Source organism: Pseudopipra pipra, chromosome 1 (assembly GCF_036250125.1).
Source record: "Pseudopipra pipra isolate bDixPip1 chromosome 1, bDixPip1.hap1, whole genome shotgun sequence".
In the NCBI taxonomy this organism is placed as follows: domain Eukaryota; kingdom Metazoa; phylum Chordata; class Aves; order Passeriformes; family Pipridae; genus Pseudopipra; species Pseudopipra pipra.
The window spans coordinates 138624501-138651645 of NC_087549.1; the positions used below are offsets into that span (position 1 = coordinate 138624501).

General features: G+C 39.1%; 1 protein-coding gene across 4 annotated transcripts in view; it reads left to right on the forward strand.

The window, feature by feature from the left end:
• Window positions 1-211: 211 nt before the first annotated feature.
• The window catches only part of MYO3A (myosin IIIA), a 119799-nt gene continuing 92865 nt past the window's right edge, over window positions 212-27145 (forward strand). For 3 of the 4 annotated variants that reach the window (XM_064635820.1, XM_064635843.1, XM_064635828.1), the window contains exons 1-3: window positions 222-421; window positions 8291-8473; window positions 13092-13226. In XM_064635820.1, coding sequence (XP_064491890.1) covers window positions 8306-8473; window positions 13092-13226 — 303 coding nt within the window. In that variant the 5' untranslated portion in view covers window positions 222-421; window positions 8291-8305. Of the gene's footprint in view, window positions 422-8290; window positions 8474-13091; window positions 13227-27145 lie in introns of all 4 variants that reach the window. The other variant, XM_064635835.1, reaches the window with a different exon arrangement.

Sequence of the window (27145 nt, forward strand, 5' to 3'; positions counted from 1 at the left end):
TCTCTGGGCCGCCCGGTGCCGTGTAATCCCCGTGGGGCGGATCAGGGTGCGAGGGCTGTGACCCGGCTCCGAAGGCGGCCGGCCCGGGATCCCCGGTGGCCGTGTCCTGGGATTCCCGGTGCCTGTGGCCCGGGGCGGCTCCGCAGCCGCCGCTCCCCCGCCGGGAGGGGAGCCCGGGCCGCCCCGGCGCCCCCGCCGCGCCCTGCCCGGGGCGGGCCGAGCCCTCCCGGCTTTGCCGGCGCCTGCGGGGGATTATCGGGGCAAAGCGCTCATCCGCCGCTGACCCCGAGGCAGGACCGCAGCCGGGCCGGGGCCTTCCGCAGGAGGAGGAGGGCGAACCCGAGGCACGGCCGCCGGCGGTGGCGCAGCCCCGGCCCCCTCTGCGGGGCTGGCTCTGCGGAGACCGGAGGTTTCGCTGCGGGTAATCCCCGGCCGGGGAGCGGCGGGCAGGGCAGGCGGGGTAGACCCGGGGCCGGCGGCTGAGCAGGGTCTCTCCATGGGGCCACGCCTCGCCGAGGATTCGGGACGGCCCGGCCCCCCCGGGATGGTGGCCCGGCCCCTGAGGGTGGTGCGGCCCCGGGACTGGCCGGTGCCTCCCGCCGCGGTGTCGGGACGGGACGGGACGGGACGGGACGGGACGGGCGGGCGGGGGCTCTTCGGAGCCGGGAGGTCCCGGCACTGGGTATGTGAGGGTGCGGGTTGGCCCTTGCGCTCTTTCGTTCAGGTGAATCCTGCTTGTTTCTACTTTTTTTTTCTTTCTTTTTTTTTTTTTTTTCTTTTCTTGTGAGTGAGTTTCTGGGTAAGGAACGCGTACGGAGTAGTCGGGAGCGATGCCTGGAGCGCGTCGTGCCCGCGGTGGGACCAGCCGGGCGCTCCCGGAGCAGGGCAAAGCCGTGCCCGCCCGAGGGACGCGCGGGACTGCGGCGTGACCGTGGCCTCGGCAGGACACGCGTGAACTCTTACTGTGCCCAGTGTACACCCACACCCCGTAACTTCTTACTTGATAATGCTAAGTGGTAGCATTGTTGTCTATAATGCCTTCCTTATCTTGCTATCAAATGACTATATCACGTTAATATCAAGCCCTGCCAAAACTCATTGATACAGCTGCTAAATTAATTTTGAGTTGCCACTTCGCTACGGTTAGAAGTTCTGAAAAATAAGGACTGAGTGAGGTCGCACATATTGATTTTTATGGCCTTATAAAGTTTTACTGTGTTAAAATAGGAAAATTGAGTGATGCTTTAGCTTTGAAAGCTAAGTTATTTGCTAATATATTGATCTAGTGTTTAGTCAGTGAAAAATTATTCTCATCACTTGCATTGCCTCTCTTCTGGGAGCCACAAAATGAGCTGGATATTATTCAGTTCATGGATTACTAGTGTCAGTTCATTACTTCTGGTGGCACAAAGTCCAAATACAATTTGATAATGAACCATTCCCCCTTCTGTTATTAATCTTGTTTTCGTGATTGTAATACCCCTGCATTATCTGTTGGATGACAATTGCCAAAAAAATCTTTAGCTCTCATTTGTTTTCAAAATATCAGAGCTTTTACAATTGACTACAGTAATTAAATTTAGCATTTCGTTTCTATGTTCTTTTCATACCCTCTAACTAAAAGTTGTCTTAAGAAAAGCTGGGGTGCTGTACTGGTGTCACATTTAAACTCTGAAGGATTGTCATCCAGTGGGTAGCCCCTATGCACAAGATTGGATTGAATGCTTACAGCCCTTGCTGATCGTTTAACCTATTTCTTAAAAAAACCCTCCTCAAATGGAGTTTCCTGAGAACTGTAAACCTCAGCATGCAGTGGGACTTTGACTGTTGTGGTGCATGGCAGGGAATGGAAGAAAACCAAGGTGGAACCCAACACTGAAGTAGATCTCTTGCATCCATGTCCCCTGAAAATGTTCAGAGAGTGAAGAGCTGGAGCCTCCCATGAGCAGGGCTGGCCAATTCAGTCTGCAGCAAGTCAAAATGTCATGATCAGCTGAATAATAATCAGCAGATGAAATGTCAGTGTGGACACCCAATATGCATTTATCAGTAGAAGGAGATCAGGTACCAATACCACACAGTACTGTTTCTCTACTGCATGTAGAAGTTTTACAAAGGTCAAGGAGTCCAGAGGCATCAAGTGTCTCTGAAAGCTGTCTTGCCTTGTTGGGAAAGTTGTCTCTGGATATCAGCAAAGAGAAAAAGTGTCTACAGAAGAAGCAGTTACCCACCCTTTCAGAGAGTAAACACTAAAAAGTGGCCTCAAAATTGGATCAGTTTCTTTCTTGAACAGCCCTAAGTTTGAAATATATACTTTGAATATGTTGTCTGATACTAGGTTAAATTTATCACTGCTCCTTGCCACCAAATGCTTTAAGTAACCATTTATTTCTGCATTCACATTAATTTAGGGTTTCGTTGTTGAATTCAAAGTTTGCTTGGCAATGTCATTGCATGCTTCTTGCCTTTTCTGTGTATCATCAGAAAACATCTAAGTTGCCTGACAGCTTTCAGGTCATAAGATGTGACTGGCTTGCAGTTTTCCCAACTGTAGCGTAGGGCTGATATTCGTTTTGTCAGTTGTCAAGCTATAACTCTTTGTTTCCAGCATTTAAGTAGGATAGAATTAATTTCATCGAACGTGTCTGCAACTGAAGATGTGTAACTGGGTTCCTTTCATAGTCAATGGAAACTTAGCCAGTAGAATCAACAGAGTCTGAAGACCAAGTGTTTTATCCTAAGATAGATACTAAGCTGGTCAGGTGAATCATTTTGGTTGCTTTGACTGACTAAATTGAAATCATAGCATCTAGATTAGGTTCCAGTATGTGTATTCTACACACCAACTTAGATGAAGCCCACCGAAGCTGATGTGACTTGTGTCTTTTTTACTCACGTAAGCACACAACAGTGAAAGAAATGGACTGACTATTAGAAAAGCTCGTTGATTTTTACTGTTCATCTACCACAGCTGGGACCAAAGAGATTTTTTTTTTCCCCCTTATGGAAGGTTTCTTGCAGATGGGAAGGACAGTTGTTTAGTTCTGGGAACACACTGGGAAAGTAGTAAGCCAACTGATGTGCAGTCAAAGAGGATAATTCAGATAGACACATGCGTGAAATTATAATGCTAAGTGCATTGAGCTATTGACAAATTCAGTAAAAAACCCACCCTGTTGTGTTCCAAACACTTGTCTTTAACTAGTTGCCAAACTAGATAATCTGCTCACATTGAGCTTAGATTTGAGTATAGTTCCCATTCAGATATAGGTTGTATCATCATTGAAATCAGAGGCCAAATATCCCCCCAGAATTAATTGGGAGTGATATTGGAATTTCCAGAGCAAAACTTACTCTTTGAATGATGGATAAGATAATATACTGCCTAAATTACTCATTACAGCTGCATTTATACAAGCTGAGAATCTGAGCTGCAATCCGTGTTCTAAGTTGAATGATCAAATTATTTGGACATTTAGCCAGAAATTTCTAGGTGCTAGTATGATGAAGGGCATATTGTAACCTCATGCTCTTGGCTTGTTTTGAGAATTCCATACCTTTAACTTTCTTATTAAGTATTTGCCAGTGTGGCATAAACTCATGAAATAAGAAGAAATGTGGTTTTGGATTTTATTGTGCTGTTACATTAAGCATTTCAGGGTCTCACTCTGCTTTGTGATCAGTACCAGACCAAAGAACTTCTAAGTTAGATATTGGATAAAGGTGATAAAGGTGGTGAAAAAGAGAGGTGAGGTTTGTTTTTTTTTTTTATTGGATATAACAAACCTTATCAGTCTTTTTTCTGTTTGTTTGTGTTTTGGTTTTTTTTTTTGTTTGGGGTTTTAGGTGTTAGGGTGTTTATTTTTTCTGGCATCTGTTAGGCAAGAGACTTAAATTTCACAACCTGAGGGAGTGCAAGTGTCACATACAGAGAGGTAACAGACCTGACAGGCAATGTGAGCTAGTGTTCCTGGCACCTGACATCTACCAGTCATGGCACATGTGGAGATGTCTGGCAAATTACAGGGTAGGATATGTGCAGGAGGTATCTGTTTAGACACAAGTGATGTTTGCAATGTGAAGGAGAGAGTGATGTGGACGAATAAAACAAAAGATGACCTCAGTCTGTTTTGAACTGGTTCCAGTTTTCAAAACTTTAAGATTGTGGTAGCCAGGAGACAAGATGCTGGATTCGCTGTAGTTATATATGAATATGTGTCTGCTTTGCTAATCATGTAGTCTCCCTTTGTGGAGAAAGATGAATAATATGAGGCAAGGTGCCTCTCTTGTTTTGTTAGCTCCTTATGGAGGAAACGAATATCTTTTCATCCAAGTGGGATGAAGGTCCATTCAGAAACTATTGGGAGGAAAGGTTTAGAGAGAAGTTGCACACTTAGGTGGTATGAAACAGTAGTAAAAATATTGGATTAACATGTAATATTCTATGTGAAATTAAGGCTCCATTGTGCTTTCAATGCAAACTTATAAGCTTATTCCCACTTGATGGTGTTGTCTGTAATGTTCTGTGGCCTTGACTGTAAAGCCTCCACAGGACAATTGGTTTGTGTCTGAAGCTTTAGGTGTGATAAATGTACTTAATTGAATTGCCTTTGCAGCAATCAGATAGTCCACAGGAAATATACTGCGTTCTTCATGAGCCTTCCCCTTCCCTTTCCAAACTCACTAGATACTGAAAATGATGGAGAATGCAGTGGTCTGCCAGCATGGATGCTGAACAGGGCATCTCTGGGTATCTCTAATACGTGGCTTGAGGTCTCCTGCATAGGGTGTGTATGTTTGATGTGAAGCAAAAAATTATATAGGACTGGCTCATAAGAATTCTCACCCAGTTTCTTCTTATGACTGATACTAGATCCCCCTCTCAGAGAAAAAAAAATCAAAACCAAAAATACCAACCAACCAAACAAACAAAAGAAAACACAAAACAAAACAAAAAACCCCCCAACTACATTGGGTTATTGTCTTGGAACTCCAAATCTATTTTTTCCCTGCCCCAAATACCCTGAATTTGATCACTGTGTCACAGTCTGTTTGGCTCTCTCAAATTTACAGGACAGTGTACTCTCTGATTTAAACTTTATTTCATGAGAACTGTAACAAACACAACAAACAGGGCTCAATCCCCTTTTTAGCAGGTCAGTCTATCACGTGATTTAATTTATTCACCATTCAAGCCATAAGTATTCATAACTTATAACCCATAACTTAACTCATGAACTTATGAGCAAACACAAAAGAACAAAACCTAGCTGGGGGTAAGAGGCTGCTTATCCCTGCTCCTCAGTCACAGTGCAGGTGTCTCCTGTATCACACCAAGGAGCAGGAGAGCCTCAGCAGTCCAGCTGCTGTTGGATTGGCTTCAAAAGCTTTTGGGGTAAGCTGGTGTTTTATACCTTCCAGCTTGAACACGGTTTTTTACACCTCCGGCTTGGAGGTCCTATACATTTTTATAAGTTAGCAGATTCTGGGGAAACTGCAGTAGGAAAGCTAATAGTAGACAGATTTGCCAGTGATGATGGTGCATAATTGGTCTTGAGCATTTTCAGGCCACCTGTCAGTCTACTTGGTGCTCTTGCTTTGAAGTACTGACTGCTCCCAGCATGCATAAGGTCTTACCAGGAGCCAGGTTAGCCAAAATCTGAGCAGAAGTGGAGTGAACTGTCACGCTGAGCACAACAGAAGTATTTCAAAGAGTTTTTCCTAGTGGTTCAAGGGTACATTCCCATCTTAGAGGTTTGGATCAAGTTGTAAGTTGTGGTGTTTTTTAATGGTGAGGGGTATGATAAAATGTCTAGGTGGTTGGGCATCCAGACGTATTCCAGGGTCAGTCCAATTTATTGCTGAAATATGAGGCTAAATCATTATCAGCTTTCTCAACTTCAGTGAGATGTAATAAAACATTATTCATCACCCAGAACAGAACAATTTAAATCATTCTATTTAATATATTTTTAATAATAGAAGTGGAAGCTAAACAATTTATCTGCAGGGGCTTGTTCTTAAACTTGGTGAAAGTGAGGAAACACAGTGTTCAGTATAATTTATTCAAGTTATGATTTTGAAGCTGTTAAATCAAAAGCAAGAATTATTCACACTAATTCTTTCTGGAATAGTACTCTTAAATTATTGAACTAAGTATGACAGTTATTGAATGCATGTTTTGTGAAATATGTGGCAACTTTTCTTGAGACAAGATGATGTGCAACTGGTATGATTTTCAGAGGAAAATGCAAGCATATGGCAGTTTCTCTAGCACTTTTTTCTGATAGCCAAATAGCACCTGTAGGATCATATTTCCTCAGCCCTTTAACAGTTCTCATTGTACCAGTCTCTGCAGACAAATAAGCAATTGATAGTGCAAGTCAATGGATTTCAGATGTATACTATCATAATATAGGGAGTTAATGAAGCCTGTCTGAAACTGTAGGTTTGGTACCTGTTTTTTCTTAGAATGTTCTGCTTGATATAAAACATCTGTGCAGAGAGGTGGACCTTTGTTTAGGGGTGTATTTGGAGATTGAAGGCATCAGAGTTTCCTGCTTGGCTCTGGAATAGGCTAAATATACGAAACTGTTCTTTGAGTTCCTGCATCCTAAATGCTCATCTTTGAAGGGGAGAAGACAAAATCTTCCTTTCTTCAACTCTGTATATCTTCTACTGTAAACTGCATCAGAAGCTCCTGTGTTTTCTTGTAATGAGAGACATAGCACGCCCTAGATTTTGATGGAAAATTACACATTCTGTAGAAAATAGCCTGTATGCTGACAGGTTTTGATATGATTTGGATGCCTCCATTCTTATGAAGGCACATATTGATAGCTTTTTACTTTTTTTCTCTTGAAAAAATCACTAGTTACAGATTTCATATACAGTAAAACCTTAAACTAATAGCCTCAATTCTAAAAACTAAAGTTCAGATAGAGAAATTTTGAAATTCCATTAGTATTGAATCCCGTGAAGCAAGGGTTTGGGATTATGAATCCTAATCCCTTTATCATCCCCTTTATCAACCCAAATTTGGTTATTGTTTTGTGTGTTCCCAAATATGAGCTAATTACAAAGCATTTATATATGAAGTGATTAAAAACCTCAACAAAATGATTGTATTTGAGCGCTACTTTAAAGGCAAAAGAAATTAAAAAAAATGTTGTAACTCATTTGCGTTTTTTTGGGGGGAAAAAATGGTTTTCCTGAAAGTGGTGAAGTTCCCAAGGCATGGATAAAGACTAGGCATGAGATGGAAAGGTGCCTTAGGAAGAGAGTGAAGTCACTGTCCTGACTGAGTTGAGTCTATGTGAATCCCAGGGGGAGGGTTAGACAGAAGAAAGAAGCAAATTTTTAATCTGGAATGGAAAACAGAGGATTTAGTCATTACAGCTATGTGTCTCTGGATCTTGATCCTCTATCTTTACTTTGACTTTAGCCTGGAGTAGAGTTGAGGGAGATTTCATTGTTGCAGGTAAAATTGGGTCATATTGTTCCCACAGTACTTGAAATCAAGGTGGTGGCCCAGGACTGAGTGCAGTACCAAGTACACAACGAACTGTTCTAGGTTTCCTGGTGTAAGTGAATTGTATCCATCATCTACTAGGGTGTGGGTGTAACCTGGTCAGTGATGGATAAAATTCCATCATTGTAAAAGGTGTTTCCTTTACAGTACATAAACCAGTTGCTGATGTATGTACATTGGTAAACATGTTTTCCATGGCTGTGAATCCTTGACTGTCAGAAGACCATGGAATTGTGAAGAGATCTGCCACTTTGATCTGCTTGGCCTTATGAGATGTATATAATAATTCAAATGCTAAGAGAAGGATTATAAAACTGATTATTTGCTGAAAAAGTTAGAATTAACCTAATGCTACTATTTAAGATGTTTTATTTTGTGTGAGTTTTCTTCCCCTTCTTGCCCTTCTTGGTAATGGAGCCAAATTCTTCATGATTTTATGAACTTGACTCTCATTTCCCTGCCCTCCCAAAATCCTAGAGTGACATTATATTTTCTTTGAAGTGTATGGGAGAACTTCCACTGGCTTTACTCAAGCCTGAAATTGGTTCAAATTTTCATTTGAATTTCCCTTCATTTAATAGTATCTTGACTGCATATACCTGTATTATGTTCTTGTTCATTATGCTTGCTGTGCATGCACACTATATGCAAAAACATTTCTAGTGTTTGAGACTAGAATGTGTATTTCTCTTCACATTCATAGGAAACAAATTGCTATTAACCATTTGTTGAGTGAACATTGAGATCTCTTTTTCCTAGGAACCATCGTTTGAGATGCTTCCGTTGACTGGGAAAACAATAATATTTGATAGCTTTCCTGATCCTTCAGATACCTGGGAAATAATTGAGACTATTGGCAAAGGAACATATGGAAAAGTTTTCAAGGTGTTAAATAAGAAAAATGGCAGCAAAGCAGCAGTCAAAATTTTGGATCCTGTTCACGTAAGCTACTTAAATTATTTGGTTTGTGCTTATTTATTCGTGAGTTTATGTAGTCCTTTTTTCTCTTTGTCTTTGTAGATCATTTGCATCAGAAGTGACAGTGAAATAAACTGCTTTAGCCTGCTAAGTATCAGGCTAGCTATCAATGCATTTTTCTTATCATAAGCGATCTTTGAAGTGGTTGCATTGGTAGAAGTCAGAAGTATACCTAAACTGTGTTACTTTTACTTTGGTTTATCCTTGTTTATCTCTTATTTTCAGAAGCAGAACTGATTATTTTCCTTCTAAGTACTAGAAGTCCTAGCTTATTCTATTCTTACTGTTGTGAGAATGCAAAGGTAGTAGCTCCTACACACAAAGCACCAGGTGACTGGGAGATGGAATTATTATGTTGTAGAATATGGGTTTTTTTCAGTAACTGACATTTGTTGGGTGGCAGATTAATTCCCAAAGGGTAAGGAAGAACATTAGTCTGGTTTGTAAAGGCATACATACCCCACTGACTTCAGTGGTGCTGCATGTGGCTTGGGATTTTTCTCAAGACCGGTAACCCACAAAACATGCACGAGCAGCTGTTCCTGTTTCAGTGGCCCATTTGAGTTCATCTTTTGCATTCCCAATATAGGGTTGTGAGGCTTGTGCTTCAATTGCATGACCTCTGGGCAGAAAGGGAAGAGCATGCCATGCCATGTGGAACCCTGCAGTTCTGGAGTTGCACAGGGCTCTGTCTACCTCTGCATAACACGCAGAGTGTCCAATTATGGTCCCATGGCCTGAAAGACCATGAAATGTATTGGTGAAAACATAGTGTCTTGCATTATCTTTGCTGTGTATTTTGTTGATCTCCTCTTTATTTCAGCATGCTTTCAAAGCAGCAAAAGGATGCTCCTCTCAATTCAATACCACCTATGTCTCCCAGAGTAAACATAATTTGTAGCCAAGCGATAAGGATCTTGATGAATTCAGATGCATTGGAAACTATTTCTGACTCTGTTGCTTTCTGTAAACAAGGTTCTTGTGCTTACAATGAATAGGCAAGACTTTCTTGCCACTACTCTTTGCTAAGTGCCTGTTTAGCAGGAAATGCTTCCGCTTTCATGTGTTTCACAAGTGTTCAGGAATGATTCTTAAGTGACAGCTGGCTATGGCAGGAATTACTGAAGGAATCAGGGAAAATTTCAATGTTGTGTATACTTTCGAGGTTGTAGGAAAAGATTAAAGGATGACAATGGGAAGAAAGAAGAGGTAGTAAGGCTGATGCTAGAGGAAAGAGAAATAGATTAAGAAGGAAAAAAAGGAATAGAATGTAAAGAAAATGGAAGAAATAGAATGGATAAAGATGCAATAAGAAATTGAAGAAGGACAAAAGTAAAATTGATGAAAACAGATTCCTTATTTTAATGAAAAAATGGAAGTAATACAGTCAACGTCACACTCCCAAGACTTGACTCTTTTAACTGAATGTATTACTCTTTTTATTCTAAGAATACTATTCTTTTCTTCCTTCTATTTACAGGATGTCTGGAGTAGCTGCTGTACCTCCATTTTACTGCTAAAATGGCAATCCTATGTTAGAAATAGGGTGAAAGCAATAAACAGGTTATTTTTGTTTAAACTGAAAGTATTATTAATGGCTGCAGAGGGAGCCATTGCAGTGAAGAAAAAGATACTTTATGTATTTTCTTTACATTTTACATTTTTTTTCTTTGAAGATGATTTCAGAATTGTGCCACTTGAGAGGTGGACTGGAAACAAAGCAGAGGAAATGTGGTTTTATAGGACCTGGTTTAACTGATATTTCCAAATTAAACTGGGAATCTGCATTATCATGGGGGACATAAGACTAAAATTAGCATTTCATATTTAATCCTTTAGAGCTCAGATTCTTTTTGTTGAATAACAGCTCAGCTTTTTGAAACTGAAACAGGAAAGTGAAGGTGTTGAAATAAGAATATATGAAGATGGAACTGAGAAACTCTCAATCTTGTCCTCAGGACTATAAGTAAATACCATTGTACTTTAGAACTCTTAGCCAGATTATCCTATAAATGGGATGAAAGTATTCACTCTACCATTTCTAATAGAGATACTTTAATGCAGGTAAATATATTAAATTCAACCAAACATTTCACGTTTTCTTCCTTCAGAAAATACAGAGGAAGATTTTTATTTTTAGTAGGCATGGAATGAATGTTCATGTAGTTTCTCCTTATAATTGTAAAAGTCTCATAAATTCTGAGTACCCCTCAGGAGACAGAAACCTCTATTAAATCAGAGTAGGACAGTGGGCTAATTTTCTTCCTATTTCCCCAAGGCAGTCAGAAATATTGTATCTTTTGTGTTTAGTTTCTTTACTTTTGACTGTATTTTTTTCCTTTTTTTCTTTCTTTTATTTTTGCCAGATGAGTTTTATCTCTTCATCCCTGCTTCCACTCTTTCTCTTTCTGTTCTCTGCCATCTTCAGTACCTTGGTTCTTTCTTCCTTCCTTCCTTGTATTTCTTTTTCTGTGTTGTGCTTATGGAAAAAAATTAACTTGAGTACTTCCTTTTTTTGAAAGATGAAAATTTCTGCCGTTTTTCAGTTAATTCAATAACAAGATCGCTAAAACCCTTCCTTGTGAGAAAACTTATCCTTGTAGTCTCAATATGAAAGCTTAATGGCCTGTTTCCTGAAGATACTGGTGAGTGACAAACTTCTTGGAGACCAGTCCAGCTGGTCTCAAGACAAAGGGCTTGTATGAGGAACTTGAGTTGGATATTGAAGAGACATGTATAAGAAGCAAGTGAGCAAAGTCCTCTTGGGGCAGATGGGTTGAACAGAATGAGGAGCATCGTTCACTGGAAAAACAAAGTGTCCCCTTTCTCTGCCATAGTCATTTCTATTTGGCAATGATGAGACAGGTTTTTGGCACTGAGTAGATGCTTTTCATCGATACAAAATCCACTCATATGGATAGTGGAATTCACAAGGTAACCCCCATCTAGAATGGATTTTTCATTTCTTTTTGTGTAGTTGTAAATAGCAAATTGTATTAAAAATATTTTAAATCTGGAAATAAGTATAACATTTCTTGAGATCTAACCAATAAGGAAAACAACTGCAGGTATTCTGCCTCCTGTGGTCAGGAGGGATTGAGTATTTTCTCAGCAGGACTGATATACCATCTAATCATGTCCCTCAATGAGCAACTCCAGCACATAGGTGAAAAGGGTTTACCTGAGTCATCCAGTGCCTTCCATTGCTGGCATCCATATTTGATCTGAAGGGGTTTGCACAGCTCTTGGCATGTGTTGGCAAAACTTGTCCTCATCTCTCACCTCCAAATGGATTTCTCTCACTCTCTAAGAAACCTGAGATCTGTAAGGAAAGAGTGACAAAAAGCCACAACTCTTATAGTTCTGTAGGAAACCTCAGAGAAATAATGGATGTCACCAGCTTCTATGACAGTAGAAAATGAAAAAAACTTGCAGATAATTCTAGAAAGTGTGATGGTAAATGAGTAAGATTTGTGGCTGCAATCACATTTCTTTGTGCACAGGGAGGTAGAAAGGTAATTCCAACTACACCATCTCTAGCTGGGGATACCCTTAAGACTAATGCAGTAACAAATAACTTCCCAAGGCATCTGCGTATCTACCTACTTAAGCATTCCACTGTCTTTGCCTTGAAATCACAGAATGGGTAAGGTTGGAAGGGACCAACTATGGGTCATCTGGTCCAACCTCCCCACCCAAGTAAGGTCATCCTAGAGCACATTGCACAGGATTGTGTCCAGATGGTTCTTGAAGATCTTCAGTGAGGGAGACTCCACAACCTCTCTGGACAAACTGTTCCAGTTTTCAGTCACTTTGGCTCACCACAGTAGAGAAGTTCTTCCTCATGTTGAGGTGGAGCTTCCTGTGCATCAGTTTCTGCCTGTTACTCCTCATTCTATTGCTTGGCACCACCAAGAAGAACCTGACTCCATCTTCTTGACACCCTCTCTTCAGATACTTATAGATATTGATGAGGTCCCTTCTCAGTCATCTCTTCTCGAGGCTGAACAGGTCCAGCTCCCTCAGCCTTTCCTTGTAAGAGATGCTCCAGTCTCTTAATTGTCTTTGTCACCCTCTGCTGGACCTGCTTCAGGAGCTCCATGTCACTCTTGTACTGAGGAGCCCAGAACTGGACACAGCACTCCAGATGTGGCCTCACCGGGGCTGAGTAGAGGGACAGGATCCCCTCCCTTGATCTGTTGGCAATGCTCTTCCTAATGCACGCCAGGATGTCATTGGCCTTCTTGGTCACAAGGGCACACTGCTGGCTCCTGGACAGCTTATTGTCCACATGACCCTTGCTCCTTCCCCATTCTCCTGAGAGCTGCTCTGTCATACCCTTTATGTTTTTTAGTTGAAATTGGTAAAGACAAAATTTAAAAAAAGATGACTGTTTTGTACTGAGTAAATAGAACCAAGCTTTGTAGCCCTCTAAATGGTTCGTTCATGTTCTGTTTGTTTTTTCCTTTGTATCATTTCAAGCTACATTTAATTGCCAGAAAATGCTATGTGTTGGGGTTTTTTTAAATGGCTATTATTATTAATTTATTAACTGCTATGTATTTCTCATTTGTGACACTAGGATATTGATGAAGAAATTGAAGCTGAGTACAACATTTTGAAAGCTCTCTCTGATCATCCCAATGTAGTCAAATTCTACGGCATGTACTATAAGAAAGATGTGAAAAATGGAGACCAGCTTTGGCTAGTTCTTGAGGTAAATAATACAGAAAAATGAGAGTTTTATTCCAGTTGGCATTCCAGTGTTGAGTATAAACCCAATGAATGAGATGCAAGTAATTGGTTCAGTGTTTTTTTCTAGAGTTGTTACTTGTAAAGTGATGTGCTGTTGTTTAGTCTTTTCAGTGTTCTGATTTTAAAGGTGTGCTCTGAGTTCAGCATTCTTATTTTGATATTATATGGATACTGCTGTGCCTTCAGAATTAAGATACAAATTCTAATGGGACTCATAGGATTTGCTACCTAAAATCTTTCTTTGGTGAAAGGCTTGCCATGGGAATCTTCTGGTAGCACTTCTTTAAGTATGACTAACACATAACAGTTGAAGAACACAGTACGAAGATTTTTTTCCTAAATGAAAGCACAGAAATTATTTAACTGAATTCCTTTTTTTTGGTGCAAGTAAATGCACAAATTGATAAATAAGCCAATGAAAGCAGGCTACTGCCCAAATGCTGTTGAAAATAGCAGGATTTCCTCAAATGAAGTCAGAGTAAGGTAAGGCCTGTAATTTGTGTGTTTCAATCTTTGGTTTTGACTAATCTATGAGCAAAGAGCTTGATCATTATGGTTTTCATTGATTCACAGCCTGTTCTGCAAAAACTTCCTCTTGTACCCAGAGGAAAATGAAGAAGAATATCTCTGACGGGAATAGTGAGCTTTTCACAACAAAGCTTTTGCTGTCATTTGATCAGCGTTTGATAAAGTTGAGATTGAAGAATTGGTTGTATTTTATGATTTGTTAGCTAATTAAATACAAATCTTCTGCCAAATAATCTCGATGATACAGTGGAAACAAGCTATCAATAATGATTCAGTTCTAAAAAAATTTATTCTAAAATCTTCTGAGTTCCCTTGGAAGATGTTTTTTAAAATAGCTTGCATTGGAAATCATAACAAATTGTTAAGTTAGACTGACATCAAAAGATGTCAGCTCTTTGTGCTGTGACTATCTTGGAAAAACCAGCTTCCATTGTATCTGCTGGGCATTTGAAACTCCCATCTGTGAAACTTCTGGCCTGTAAGGGAGGGATGCTGAACAGCCAGGATGGAACAGACTGTGAGGAAACAGTCAAGTGTTTACATTTTAAATTCTATTTCACATGAAATTGTGTTCTTAGTGTGAAAAACACAAGCCTACATGTGGAGTATGTTTTATATCTGCTCTTTTCCTGCCAAGCTGTACATATTAAAGTGCTAGTATAGAGTGTGTGGAATAGTCTTTGATACTTTCTGTCATTGCACCTGTAGACCCATGAATGCAGTGGATTTCAGTTGGTGTGCGTATTTATAGATATGCATAAGTAGAAAAATAAATTTCAATATTGACTTCAGTGAAGCTTTCCTTTTAATAATAGTATATGTGAAAGAAAACTGTCATGAAACAGATTTCTCTGTTGAAGTGGCACCTTCTTTTCAGCTTGCATTCAGCTTTACAGGGCTGTTGTCTGTCTGCTTTTCACAGCAGCTGTTAAGGTATCCTGCAGTTTATAAGAATGTATATCTTTTCATCATCACCCTTTCGTGTTCTGTGATGGGATCCATGAGCAGGAGATTTTGGAGAAAGTGTTACAAGTTCCACTAGGAATGGATTCTGATACATGGCAAAACTCAGCATTTAGTAATGGATTTAGAACCACCACTGTACTTTACCAACAAAGTTATTCTCTTGGGTGTTTAAATCCATATATTTAGGTATTATCAATTTTTTTTCCTAGGGGAAAAAGTCCTCACCTCCTGTATCAATGGCAAACCAGCCTGGAAAGAAAGATTATTGCTAAGTTTCCTTTCTCCTAATTCCATCTTCAGCACTGGTTATATGAACTGCACTGTTGATTTCTTATGTCATTCTCAGTATATACAGTGTGGTGATTTTTGACGTATCTTGTAAATTTTGGTAGCTCTTTTGTATTGCACTTGGTCATATTTGGATTTTAGGGAAAAGAGGCTAATCAGGTTTGAACTAGGCTAAAGTAAGTGACTGAGATACAGTTTGGAGGCCAAAAGGGACCAAGTAGCTAAAAAGACTACCCTATTATACTGTTAAGGGTTCTTGAGAGGTTTTAGTCCCAATATTGGAATTATCATAAAGTTGTCATACCTCTTAAGTTACTACCTATTCTGAATACTGGAAAAGACCTTGGATGGGTTTATAATGAAATTATTGCAGTCTTGGTGTGAAATATTCTACCCCACCTTCCATCTCTGTTCCCCAAAATTAATCTGTTCTTACATGATTTGGTACCTGTTGAACCTGTGGTCTCTGGGACGAGATAGTTGGACATTCCATTTTTAACTAAAATTTAATTAAATTTAACTAATTTTTTAACTAAAATTGTGCTTCTTGTTCCGAGGCATATGTCAGCAATGAGGTAGTGGATATTCAGAGTCCAGGCTGAAGGTATTGTCCTCTGACTAGAAATGATTAAAGCATATGACTATCAAGAAATAGTTACCTGAAACTAAATGGAATTTAGAGCTGACCTATTGGTGTGGGTCATCTGACAGTTATTACTATGTCTATAGAACCAAAACCAGTTGCTTCAGAATGATAGAAATTATCTTCTACAGAATAATCCTGGATAAATGTGACATTTCTTCTGAATCTCCTCACATAAATAATTGCCTAATAGCACATGCTTTCATAGAAAATATTTTTTTCCAATTTTAAGTGAAATTCCTCATTTTCTACTGAGCATTTGAATTTAATTTTGTTTGCTGTGTTTCTGTCTCTGTGGTTATGTGCTTCTAACTGATCTTGTTAAGCATTTTGAAGTTGCTGTTCTGTGAGCTGGAAATATGCTTCTGAGAGAGCAGGAGCTGTTGTTCAGGTTTTTTTTTTTCTTTTAAAAGAAATGATTTTATATATATATATGCATATATATATATAAAATAAAGTATCAAGAGATAAGTAGCCAGTCTCTAACTTTGATTTAGCTTTTCAGTGTAGCTCTACTTGGTTGAAAATGTGCATAATGATTACTGAGGAAAATAAACAACCTTTTTGCATAACACACTTCATATTACATGCTAGAACAGTATTTGTAGGAGAATTGTAAAGTTACCATGTTGTGCTCGTCTTAACACATGCGAGGACTTAAATCTGAGATTAGTATAGAATATGAATTTTAACTAATAATTCAAAACTAGAGGAAATAATAGTGTGAGACCTTTTAGCGTCATTAGCATTGTTTTTGGTAATAAAGGAACCAAACTTTCTCAGTTCAATATTTTTAAGGAAAATACCTTTGGGAATGAAAGTGAAACAGGAATACATCTGTACAGAAGAACAGTACTCTTGACTCTCAGTTCAGAAATGCCCTTATCTCTGTAGGCTGCACTCAGATAGACTAAACATCTGTTCCTGTTTGGGCTGTTCTAATCACATTTATAATAAAGAATACTGCTGGAGGGAGGATTCCCACCAGGTGCATTAAGCTTCATCACGTGCATCCAGAGATGCAGGCAGAAGAAACTGGCCTACTGAGACTGTGTTTAAAAGAAATCCCATGAGTATTATGCTTGAGATGAATCAGCTTAGCAGCTTCATGTCAGCAGACATCAGCATGATGACACAGCTAAGGCAGAGTGTGCTATAGCCCATTTCTTTCTGCTCTGGATGTTAGTTCAGAAGGGAAAATGTCTGAGAGTTGGAAATTAAATGATGGAAGATGGAGCAGAGAGGTAAATCATATCAGGCCCCACAGGTGAGCACGTAGGTCGAGGGCAAGTGGGGAGAACAAGTTGCACAGCCGTTGCCTGAGATTTGTTGCAAAGAACAACCTAGTCAAGAAAGAGTGAAGGCTGAAAATACCCCAGCAAGGTAAGTGGTAGGTGTTACACAGCTTTTACTTGCTACTGTAAGCCAGAAGCCAGAGTCATAATGCAACATATTTCCATAGTTTGTTTCCTACACAGATCAGGTAGAACTTTAAGAAGCATCTTGGTCCATTTTCAAGAGACACACCGGTATGCATGCCATATTTGAGATGAATTTGGGTTTATGAGTCACATAATTAAAGTAGTATATTTTATTGTTCTCGATATATTTTTATAAGAAATAGAGGAAACATGCATTATTTTTATAGCAACTTTTTTATTATTATTTAATTAGTTAAAAATTACCTTGGTAGGGAAAAAATTTTGTAAGGAGAGACTTTCCACCCAAAAATACAGTTTTGTAATACCAAAGCATTTTGTAGCAACCTCTCATTTCTGGAGAGGTAGAGGGAATTGCCAAGAAGTGTAACACAAATAGATTCCTTTCACTACTGAATGTCAAGAAGACTGACAAAATATTCTTTCCAGGTGTTTTTCTTCCTGTAGTGTGAACATTTCAAGAACATTTGCAATGCCCTGCTGAGTTAGACCAATGGTCCATGTAGCACAATGTTCTGTCTCCTGTGGTAGCACTAGAAGATGTTTAGGAAGGGTCTGTTGTCCAGTTTTTGCAGTCCGTTTCCTTAATGCTTTCCAGCAACCATGAATGCTGTGTTATGGATGTCCCAGACTATTCCATTTAGTATCCACTTATGGACGCACTAAACGTGATGATGATACTACCATGCTATACAGTCTCCTCTTAGAGCATGCAAGTTTAATTTTTGTATCTATAATATATTAATTTCTATTTTTATATTATTCCACATAATAGAATATAATGTTTTCAACATTATGTAAACATTTCCAAATCTAATTATTTTTCAGTGTGAAGAAATTTAGAATCCTGTTCATATGAGAAGGAGGAATATGTTACAGTTTCCAGTGGACTGCAGGCTCTATTTTCTGACCAGCTCTGTTGTTAGAAAGTACCTTCACAAATGTTTCAGTAGCTAGTACAATCTGTGCAGGTGCTGGTTATGCACAATTCAGATTTAGTCAACCTGATTCATCTCTGTTCTCGTGTAGAACCATTTCTTGATCTAGTGTAATCTTTGTCAGAGAAATCATGTGCAAGTGTAGAGTAGCTTATGCTTGGAACCTGCTTCTCTGAAGAGGTGCCATTTCAACCTTTCCTTTTCCCTCAACCTTTTAACATGGTAAAAATTATTAAATAAATTGATAACTTAATAACTGCATTGTTGCAGGCAAAGTGGTATACTTTGAGTTTCATCTTCTGGATGTTTCTTTGTGTTAACTGAACCTGCTAACAAGACACTGATAAGTCAAAAGAATTACAGAAATATTATCATGATGAATTATTGTGATTCAGTTGGCAGCTATGTTTGCTAACTTAAAATTTGCCTGGAGTGATTCAAATTTGTTACTTACCTTTGATCTTTTAAAGTTAACACTAAGAGAAGAAATTTTAAATGTACAAATATCTAAATTCTCTTTTAAGTCCTTGGGATGCTTCTATTTGTGATACCTTTTTTTTTTTTTTTCAGAAAGAAAAAGTCTTAAACCCAGTAAATAGAAGCTCTCAGGAGTTTGAATTAAACTAGAATACAGAAAACTGTAGTGCATCAGTTCACCTGCTACTCTTTCTGCATAGACAAAATACAAAAATAGTTAATCAGAGTAAGGACATAGTAACTCCTATGGGTAATTGTAAAGGTAGCCCCATACGGAAAAAAAGGAAAAAAGTGCCAATATATCAAACTGCCAGCCTGTTATACCAGGGCAGTGTCGGTCCATTGCTACTAGTTTACTAGTTTACTTCTAGTGGCTTGCCTGGCCTGGGGAAGCTTGTGCATCTAGGATGCCAAAATGCTTGTAATAGGGTAAGAACCAAGAGAGAACCTGTCTAACAGACTGTTGCTGTGTTACAGGCACAGAATAGCCCACCAGTGTAGTTCCTACTCAGTTGCCAATTACAAGGGCTGTTGCATTCATCTGGTGAGTCACTTAAATATAATGTGTGTAACAAGCTGAGATCCCCTGATAAAACTCCTTTCTGGGTTTGTGGAGATCCTTTAGAACTACCATTCTTGAATTTGCTTCGAGATGGAGAGCCCAGCACAATGTGGAGAATATCAATTACTCACTCCTTTCCAATGCTAAAAGTGACCCTTCATAACAGAGAGCTTTCATAGAAGGTTAAAGCAGTAGAGCAAATGGCTTTGGAAAAGGGGAACTGAAGGGGTAACAGAAGTCAGCTGTGATCTCAGGCAGCTGCTAGCATTTGTCAGCATTGTAGTACAGGAGTGTTATTAAGGAGGAATTGAAGGAGGATAGTGCTACAGTTTTCTGGGTTTTTTTGGCTGCTCCTTCAAAGCAGAGAGGAAAACATGTTGTGCCTACAGGTACCCAGTAATGGATGCCAGCCCTGTGAGCTGATCAGGATTAGAAGTAGATCTCTTGCTGCATAAGAAATGGTATTAGGACTGCTGTGGGTCTTGACAGTAAAAGCAACTAGCATATGTTTGATGTGATTGAGAAGGGGCAGCCAGTGTGTGGGTTCAAGGGAATAATGGCATGTTCAGAGATGGTTGGTTAGGGATAAGTACTCACCAAGGCCAAAAGAAGAAGGTGTTGCATTAAATCCTGGGTAAAATTAAGAATGCTGAACAATACATGTGCACTGCTGCATCTGACCTGGAGCGAATCTGCTGTGCTGTTGCACTGTTGTATCTGCTCTTTGGAGAGAGAAGTTTAGCAAATTAGATACTTCCAGATGTTTGCAAATCTAACTGTGGTCACAAGGAGAGCCTTAGAATTCATAAAATATGTATAAATTTTCCTCACAGATTCATAAATGAACAGTGACAACACAATTTACATATGTGTCAGAGAATAATGAGTATAATTAATGCCCAAATCTTGTGTGGCTTAGTAGTCTTGGATCCTTCACTGACCTGCTATATGCGGAAGAGTTTCCGATGATGTTGCCTTTTCAACATTGCATGTAATTCTAATAAGTGGTGAAACTCACTAAAGTGCATCCTTCTTTTTAAACAACAAAAGCAAAATCCTCTGCTTTGTTATGTAATGTCCAATCTATGGAGTATATTTATCTAAACCAGTCTCAACACGTCCAGTTGCCTTGAGGAAGGGAGATTTTTTTCTACTGTGGAATTGAGATGCTAGTAGTGCAATTCTAGGTTGCAGTGTGGTTTCTACAAAAAAGGAGCAACCACTGTCCAAAGAGCCAGGTTTTGTTATTTTCCTTTTGTTTTTGAAAAAAAAAAGGCTAAAATATTTCACTGCTGTTGTGTAGCTTAATTGAATTAGGCTTCAACTGTTTGAGAGCTGTGAGTCTGGGTGATGTAAAATATGAAGAGAGACAAGAAACTCCAGAAAAAACAAATACCACCCTGCTCCCTTCCCCCCCCTCCCCAAAAAAACCCCAACCAAACAAAAAAACCCAAACCTACCAAAGCAGACTGGGCACAAAAAACCAAAGCTTAGAGCAAGATGGGTAGTTCTCCCCTTGTCTCTTGCTGAGATTTCCAGCACCATGTATGAGTCCTGATGGCTGGCAGTAAAGCAGTTTTCTCTCCATTAGCTTGATCTCTTTCCTTTCTCATCTAATGGTGGTGTTGCTCTTCATGACACCTCTCTGTGCATGGAAGAGGGAGAGAGGAGCTGCAGTCAGTGTTTCAAGGCAGCTAATGCTTGTTCTTGATGAGCAAAGACGTTTGGCTGAAAATATCTGCAGCCTGCAAAGAAGGCACACAGCCTGAGGAGTTGCTGATCATGCAGACTAGTACATCTAAAGTTTAGTGAACAAATTCATGTCATTGCAGCTGTTGGGACTTCAATTGTTGAATTCCATTTGACTGAAGATTTTGTATTTAAAAAAATTATACTGTTGTTGTGAATCAAGAAGCATTTGGACAACATGCTCAGGCACACAGTGTGAGTCTTGGGGTTGTCCTTTGCAGGGCCAGGAGTTGGACTCAGTGATCCTAGTTAGGATATTCTATGATTCTGTAAGGAATGAGTAGAAGTATGAAAACTGGAGTTGTTCTTGTTGCTGTGATAGTTTTAGCAGGAGTGGAAAAATCCAAATTCCACTAACATAGTGGAAAATAACTAGTCTATTTGGGTTTTATGTTGGGGTGAGGGTGGGGGGAGGAAAGCTGTAATATGCCTAAAAATTATTAGGTAGTTCCAATTGACATATATAGAAGAAAAATTAAACAATTGAAAATTGCTTTTGCATATTTCTCAACATGGGTCATTTTTCAGTAATGTGTATGGTTATAATTGCTCCATTCAGACCAACACTGAATATTTTGATCCATTACGTGTCTGAATCAGTCTTGATTTCTCCATTTCTAAAGTATCCCTCTTTGCTTCCCAATTACAACAATTTTTTATACTTGAATCATATCCTATTTTCTCAAGACCAGAGATGTGTGGCTACAACTATCATTTGATGATTCGAAGTTTTACTAAACACTCATAATTTCTCTGCATGAGGAGTATTTCATATTACATTGTGGTTTGCACAGTTCACATTTTTTAAACAACTGGTGAGCATATGTTATGGCCCACCTTGCTGGAGAATACTTACATACAAAAAGCTGGTTCTGAATAACCTCTAATGATTTTTGCCACCATGCAGTAAAGCAGAAGTCCAGAAAAAATTTCCTGAGTTTTGCCATTCCGCTATGTAATTAAATAGCATGTGAATACTTTGCCTTTCACATTCTAATATTTAACATCATTTTGCTTTCTGTACATTTTACTTTTTATCACAGTTTTACTAAAAAGTGAGGTTAATTAAAAACAAAATAAAACAAACCACCAAACCCCACATTTGCATAGGTTTGGGTTAAATCCGAGATAACCAAACTTCCTTTAGATTTTGTGAGGAATAGCATCAGTCAACATAAGAGTGCTTGGGCTAAGACTTGTTGCTCTTTGCTTCAGACACTTGAGGATTAAACACTTTAATTCAAGTGTGATAGACAATACAATTTTGCTGGATTTGCTCAGTTTACATGTTGGGTCTCTTTATAAAAGGGAGTGACTGAAGGCACTACAGCAGTAGGAAGAGGGATCTCATTCTCTGTTGGGCAGAAGGGGCTGGAGGCTGCAGACTTTGGGAGATGAGTACTACAGTAAGGAACAAGGAGCTGGGATGTGCAGAAAGGAGACAGCCAGGTGTCAGTGGTGATGAAAAGTTTCCTGGGCTCCAGAAAGAATGTCGGCATTCGTTGCAGTTCAGAAAGGTGCTGACTTTGCTGAAACCAAACCCTGGAAGTATAGAACTGCCTTGCACAGACACAGTGAGCAGAGAGAGATTTACAAAACACTTTAATTTCAATTCTATCTGATCTAGCCTTTCTGAGTTAATCATTCCAGTAGTTTATTAAAAGAAGGGGGGAAAAGAAAAGAAAAAAAAAGAGGCTTTTGAGTTTAGCATCATTTTGGTTCTTATAAAATTATCTTTAAAAATGTCCTTCAGAATGTTCTTGCTCATTAGGGCCCCATGACAGAGTCTGTAGCTCCTTTTGTAGTCACCAGAGAAAGGCAGGCATGTCCTAGAGTTAAGCTAACTTGTCAGTTAAGCTGACAAGTCCTGCATGCTCCTGTAAGGAGAGGAACTGCCTTTTGGATGAGTGTGTTTCAGCTTCACTCCTTTTGTAAAACCAGCCTTTAGACAAGCCCCGTTGTTTGGATTTGCACTTCCCCAGTCATGCTTTCTGTTGCAGAAATTTAAATTACAGTGAATTATACTAAATTATTGTCTTCATGTAGAAACACACACATAAAATGAGTTATGTGTATTGTGGACATGGTAGTACTTGGAATTACTGTCTGAACCCTGAATCACAGAGAAATGGTGCTACAAAAGAGGAAGGTGCTTTGAAATGTTTCTTAATTGGTGAAGACAGAACAAAAGCAATGAGGTTCTGAGCAGGCAAAAAAAGCTGTGAGGTGCTTGCTGTTACCACAGACTGCCCTATTTACTTATGAGATTCTGTGTTTTCTAGAGCCTCAGCTAAGTTTGCAGCAGTCAGTAGAAATACTTCTGTTGGTATTATTGATCCCAAACTTAGGCCCTGGTTTTTCTCACTACCTGAGTGAATGTTTCTGATCTCTAAATGTTATGTTTACCACTGCGCCTTGTGTATAATAAAGCAATGAATTGCAGCTAAGTTTTCCCTATCAAAATGTTCTGTCTTGGTAAGCTGCCTCTTGCATTTGCTCCAAGAGTCCTAGGCTCTTTACTGACCAGCGCCTTAAAGTTTTGTATGTAGGTTAGCTTCGATTTTCCAAAAGGATCCTTCCATTTATTTGATTTTTAAAAAATTAAAGCTGTGTTATGGTGTTGCCAGGCCATGAAGCTATAGTTGAAGCTTCTTTAGAATTTCTGTTTTAAATATGTCTAGATCTCAGTTGCTTTACAGAGCACTATTTGAAGTCATGGCTTGGTACCACTTCAGCTGTATAACCTTTTGAGGAGGAGATGTGGACAGGCGATACATTAATTTCTTCGTTAGCAACTTCATGGGGAGGTAAATCTTTTATAACATAAAGAACGTGAATTATGGGATGGTGCAATATGAAGTTTACTTCAGGATGAGCTAGCAGGGGAATTCAGTTGTGCTATGCCCAGTAAACCTTTTTAACAGCACCGTCACCTACTTGCTTTTTTTCATTCTACTCGAGACAAAACAATATTACAAATGTTTTAGAACAGAAAAAATCCTTCTTTGAGGGATTAGTTCTCTTTGTTCTTGTGTATGTAAAGCCTTGGTAGCTTCATTCCATTATGCTGAGTTTGAAAAAAGAAATTTAGAAAAAGGCAATAATGTCAGAGTTGTGGCTTTTCCATTTTGGCCACGATGTGAGGTGGGGATATGTTTATTCTGACTGAGAAAGATAAGAGTCTGTGAAGGCTGGCATTGCATAAGATGAAACAGGCAAACTTTTCCTCTGGCTGTCTGTCTTGTCAGTGCTTGTGCGTGGCAAAGAAAATGGGAAGTTAAAAGCCAAACTGAAAGGGGAGAAGTCAGAAGCAAAAAATAAACACCCGTGAGGCTCTGACTAACACAGCCCTGGAGGTGCTAGATGATACAAGAGAGCAAAATCATAAATACCACATGGTTTGTCATCACTGAAGCTAAATAACTCAGGAATGATATCTGTTTCAGTGATACATTTTGTTCACACTGAATTGAAAGCAATCAACTTTACCTAAAAGCATGGAACATTGCTATGGTTTCTTATCGTTATGGATTGTCTTGTCCGGTTGTTAGGAAAAATAGGAGCCACAGTGCACATCTTTCTGCCATTTGAGATGAAATTAAAACCGCGCTGTGTGGACAGGAGCTGCATATTAAAGCATTTGGCCCATTGAAGAAAATAATTGAGTTCCTTGTAAGTCTTTACAAGGACCTTGAAGTATTTGTGGTAGGTCTTAGGTGCTCCTAATTGAATGTGCTCTCTGGCAGTAATAGTTGTGAAGATACATCACACTGTAGGCAGAGAATAGGAGTTAATATGGTCACAGCTGATCCTGAGAGATGGTCAGTCTATGGAGTTCTTTCTTGGAGACAGAAGGCAAAGAAAGTGACTCTGGAAATGGCTATATCAGGTAGATTCTGTTCTAACAGAGAAGATCTCTTTTGAAAAGTTGAAAATGGAAGGAAATTTGAGTGAAAAATCCCCAGAATCATTGCGTTCACTTTCCTGAGAATAGAAAGGATGATGGAGCAGCAGAGTAAGGATAATAGGTTAGGAGAGTATGCTTTACCTGGCTTGGGGTTCTGGTAGGTACCTGTATTTAGGAAAAATAATGTAAAAATGAAGGAAAAGTGCCAGGATAGCTGGCAGTTATTGAAAGACATTAAAAACACAATATCAAATTAGCTGATGCAGAGAAAAAAATAGAAGTGCAGTAAAAGGCAAGTGGGAATGCATCAGGGTCTGCTTCTTTTAATATTTCAGAATGCCTTCAAAGAGGAGAAACAAAAATGCTCAGCTAAGGCATTTACGGATAACCTCTGAGAGGCTAATGTGGAGAGTGGTAAAGAAAAGGTTACTAGAGAAATGAGATACAAGAATATTTAGTGTATGTCTTTACAAAGTGAGGAAAAATAATGACCTAGGGAAATACAGACCAATCTGCTTGACTTTGATACTCACAACAATTTAATAGAAACCATTGTAGAAATACCCAGAACCCAGTAACATGATAAGTGGTTGATTTGTACTGGGTCAGAACAAATAGTATTAATAAAATCTCTGTTTAACAGGATAACTGCTGTAACAAGGGGAAAGCAATAGATGAGATGTGTCTTTTGTAAGGATTTTATGTGATCCCATGTGACATTCTTGGAGGAAAATGTGGAAATACAGAAATTTTACATAAACAATAAAGCGAATAACCTCTTTCTCATAAAACTGGACTTAGTTTACTTTTGGGCTGGGAGAATCTCAAGGTGGGCATCTGCTTTTGGTCTGTTTCCTTAGTAGTAACTTGAGTAATGAAAAAAGTCCACAAAAAAGTTGAAGTGGACACCTAGTTTAATTACAGGCACATTAGAGAATAGCATCAGATTCACAGTTGTGAATACCAGAGGAATTCTTTTGAATCACAGAAAGGTGATTCGTACAAAGTACTGCTATCCATAGGAAGAATAAGTGCGGCATACCTGACCATGCTGTGGTTATACAGAAAGAGATTCTCTGCAAAGTGGAGATTGTTCTGTTCTGCTTTTCCCGGTGAAGACAAGACTTCCAAAGGAATTCTCTCTGGAATCTGGGGGCAAAATGTGTCACAAACGTCAGTAGCAAATTGGAGGCAATCTAAATTGAGAAAATGTGGCTAATTTCAAAATATTACATCAACTAAGTTTGTACAGCCTAAAAAAAAAGGAGGGAAAATGATTTATCATGACAGTAGTCTGACAGAGATGACGTTAAAGAGAAAATTATGGTAATTTATTATCAGATACTACTGGAGGGAAGGGCAAAAATAATGCAATTTTGTTGGAAGCAAAAATATTCAGGTTAGATAGTAGGAAAAATGCTCTATCAGGCTAATGAAACACAGAAACAGGCTACTTAGAAAGATTGGAATCTCCCTCAGCGGAAGACTTTTAGGAGCGAGTTAGACAAATATCTAACATGTCTGAAAGTACCAGGTGTCTATACATTACATATGCAGTGGACTAAGTAATTTCTTGAGGTCCCTTTTACTCCTCTGCTTCTGTAGTTTTATGATGATGAAACAGCAGCAAATAAGAATCTTCTGTTCTTACAGCAGTCAGTACTACAAGGAAGGTACAGTCGGCTCAGAGATTGGCAGTGCTGCTGCACTGCATGCTTAGGGGAACAGGTCAGATTATTGATCTATTCTAAGAACAGGAAAAAAATTAGAGATTAGTGTCTGACATGGTTTTAGCATTCTTATGTGTGGTAACATTAAAACAATGTTGAACTTTTTCATAAGTATGATTGATGCATGCCATAAGTTGTGCATATGTGATGTGTTGCCCAGTCATTTATGTCTGTGCAGCCTGTAAAGATAGGGAAGGAAGTAATTGTAATTGAGCCACTCTTTGCATTCAAGCTACTGAAGTAAGATGAAAGCACCTTAACAACTGCAGGATGCAAGCAAACATTACCTGACACCTTAGTACAGATGTATAAGTCCAGAGCAGCTGGATGATTAAAGGCTGTAATGGCCCCAACAAAAGCGAATTGAGAGTTTTCTTGAAAGGGAAGCTCATACTGAATCCTTATTCAATGGGAATCAGAATCAAGAAGAGCTGAAGAGGAGAAATGTATCAACTGGGTCAGATGAAGAGTGACTAAGACCTAAAAGGAACACCAGCATGATTGTGATGTGATAGCAATTTTAACTGACATTTCATGTGTTAGGATAATTTTATTTTTTTTCCCCTGAAATTAGCATACTAATAGCTCAGTTAAAGTAGCACAGAGTTGTGGCAGATGGGTGGGTGGAGGACTGCATGTCATCCCAGTATGAAT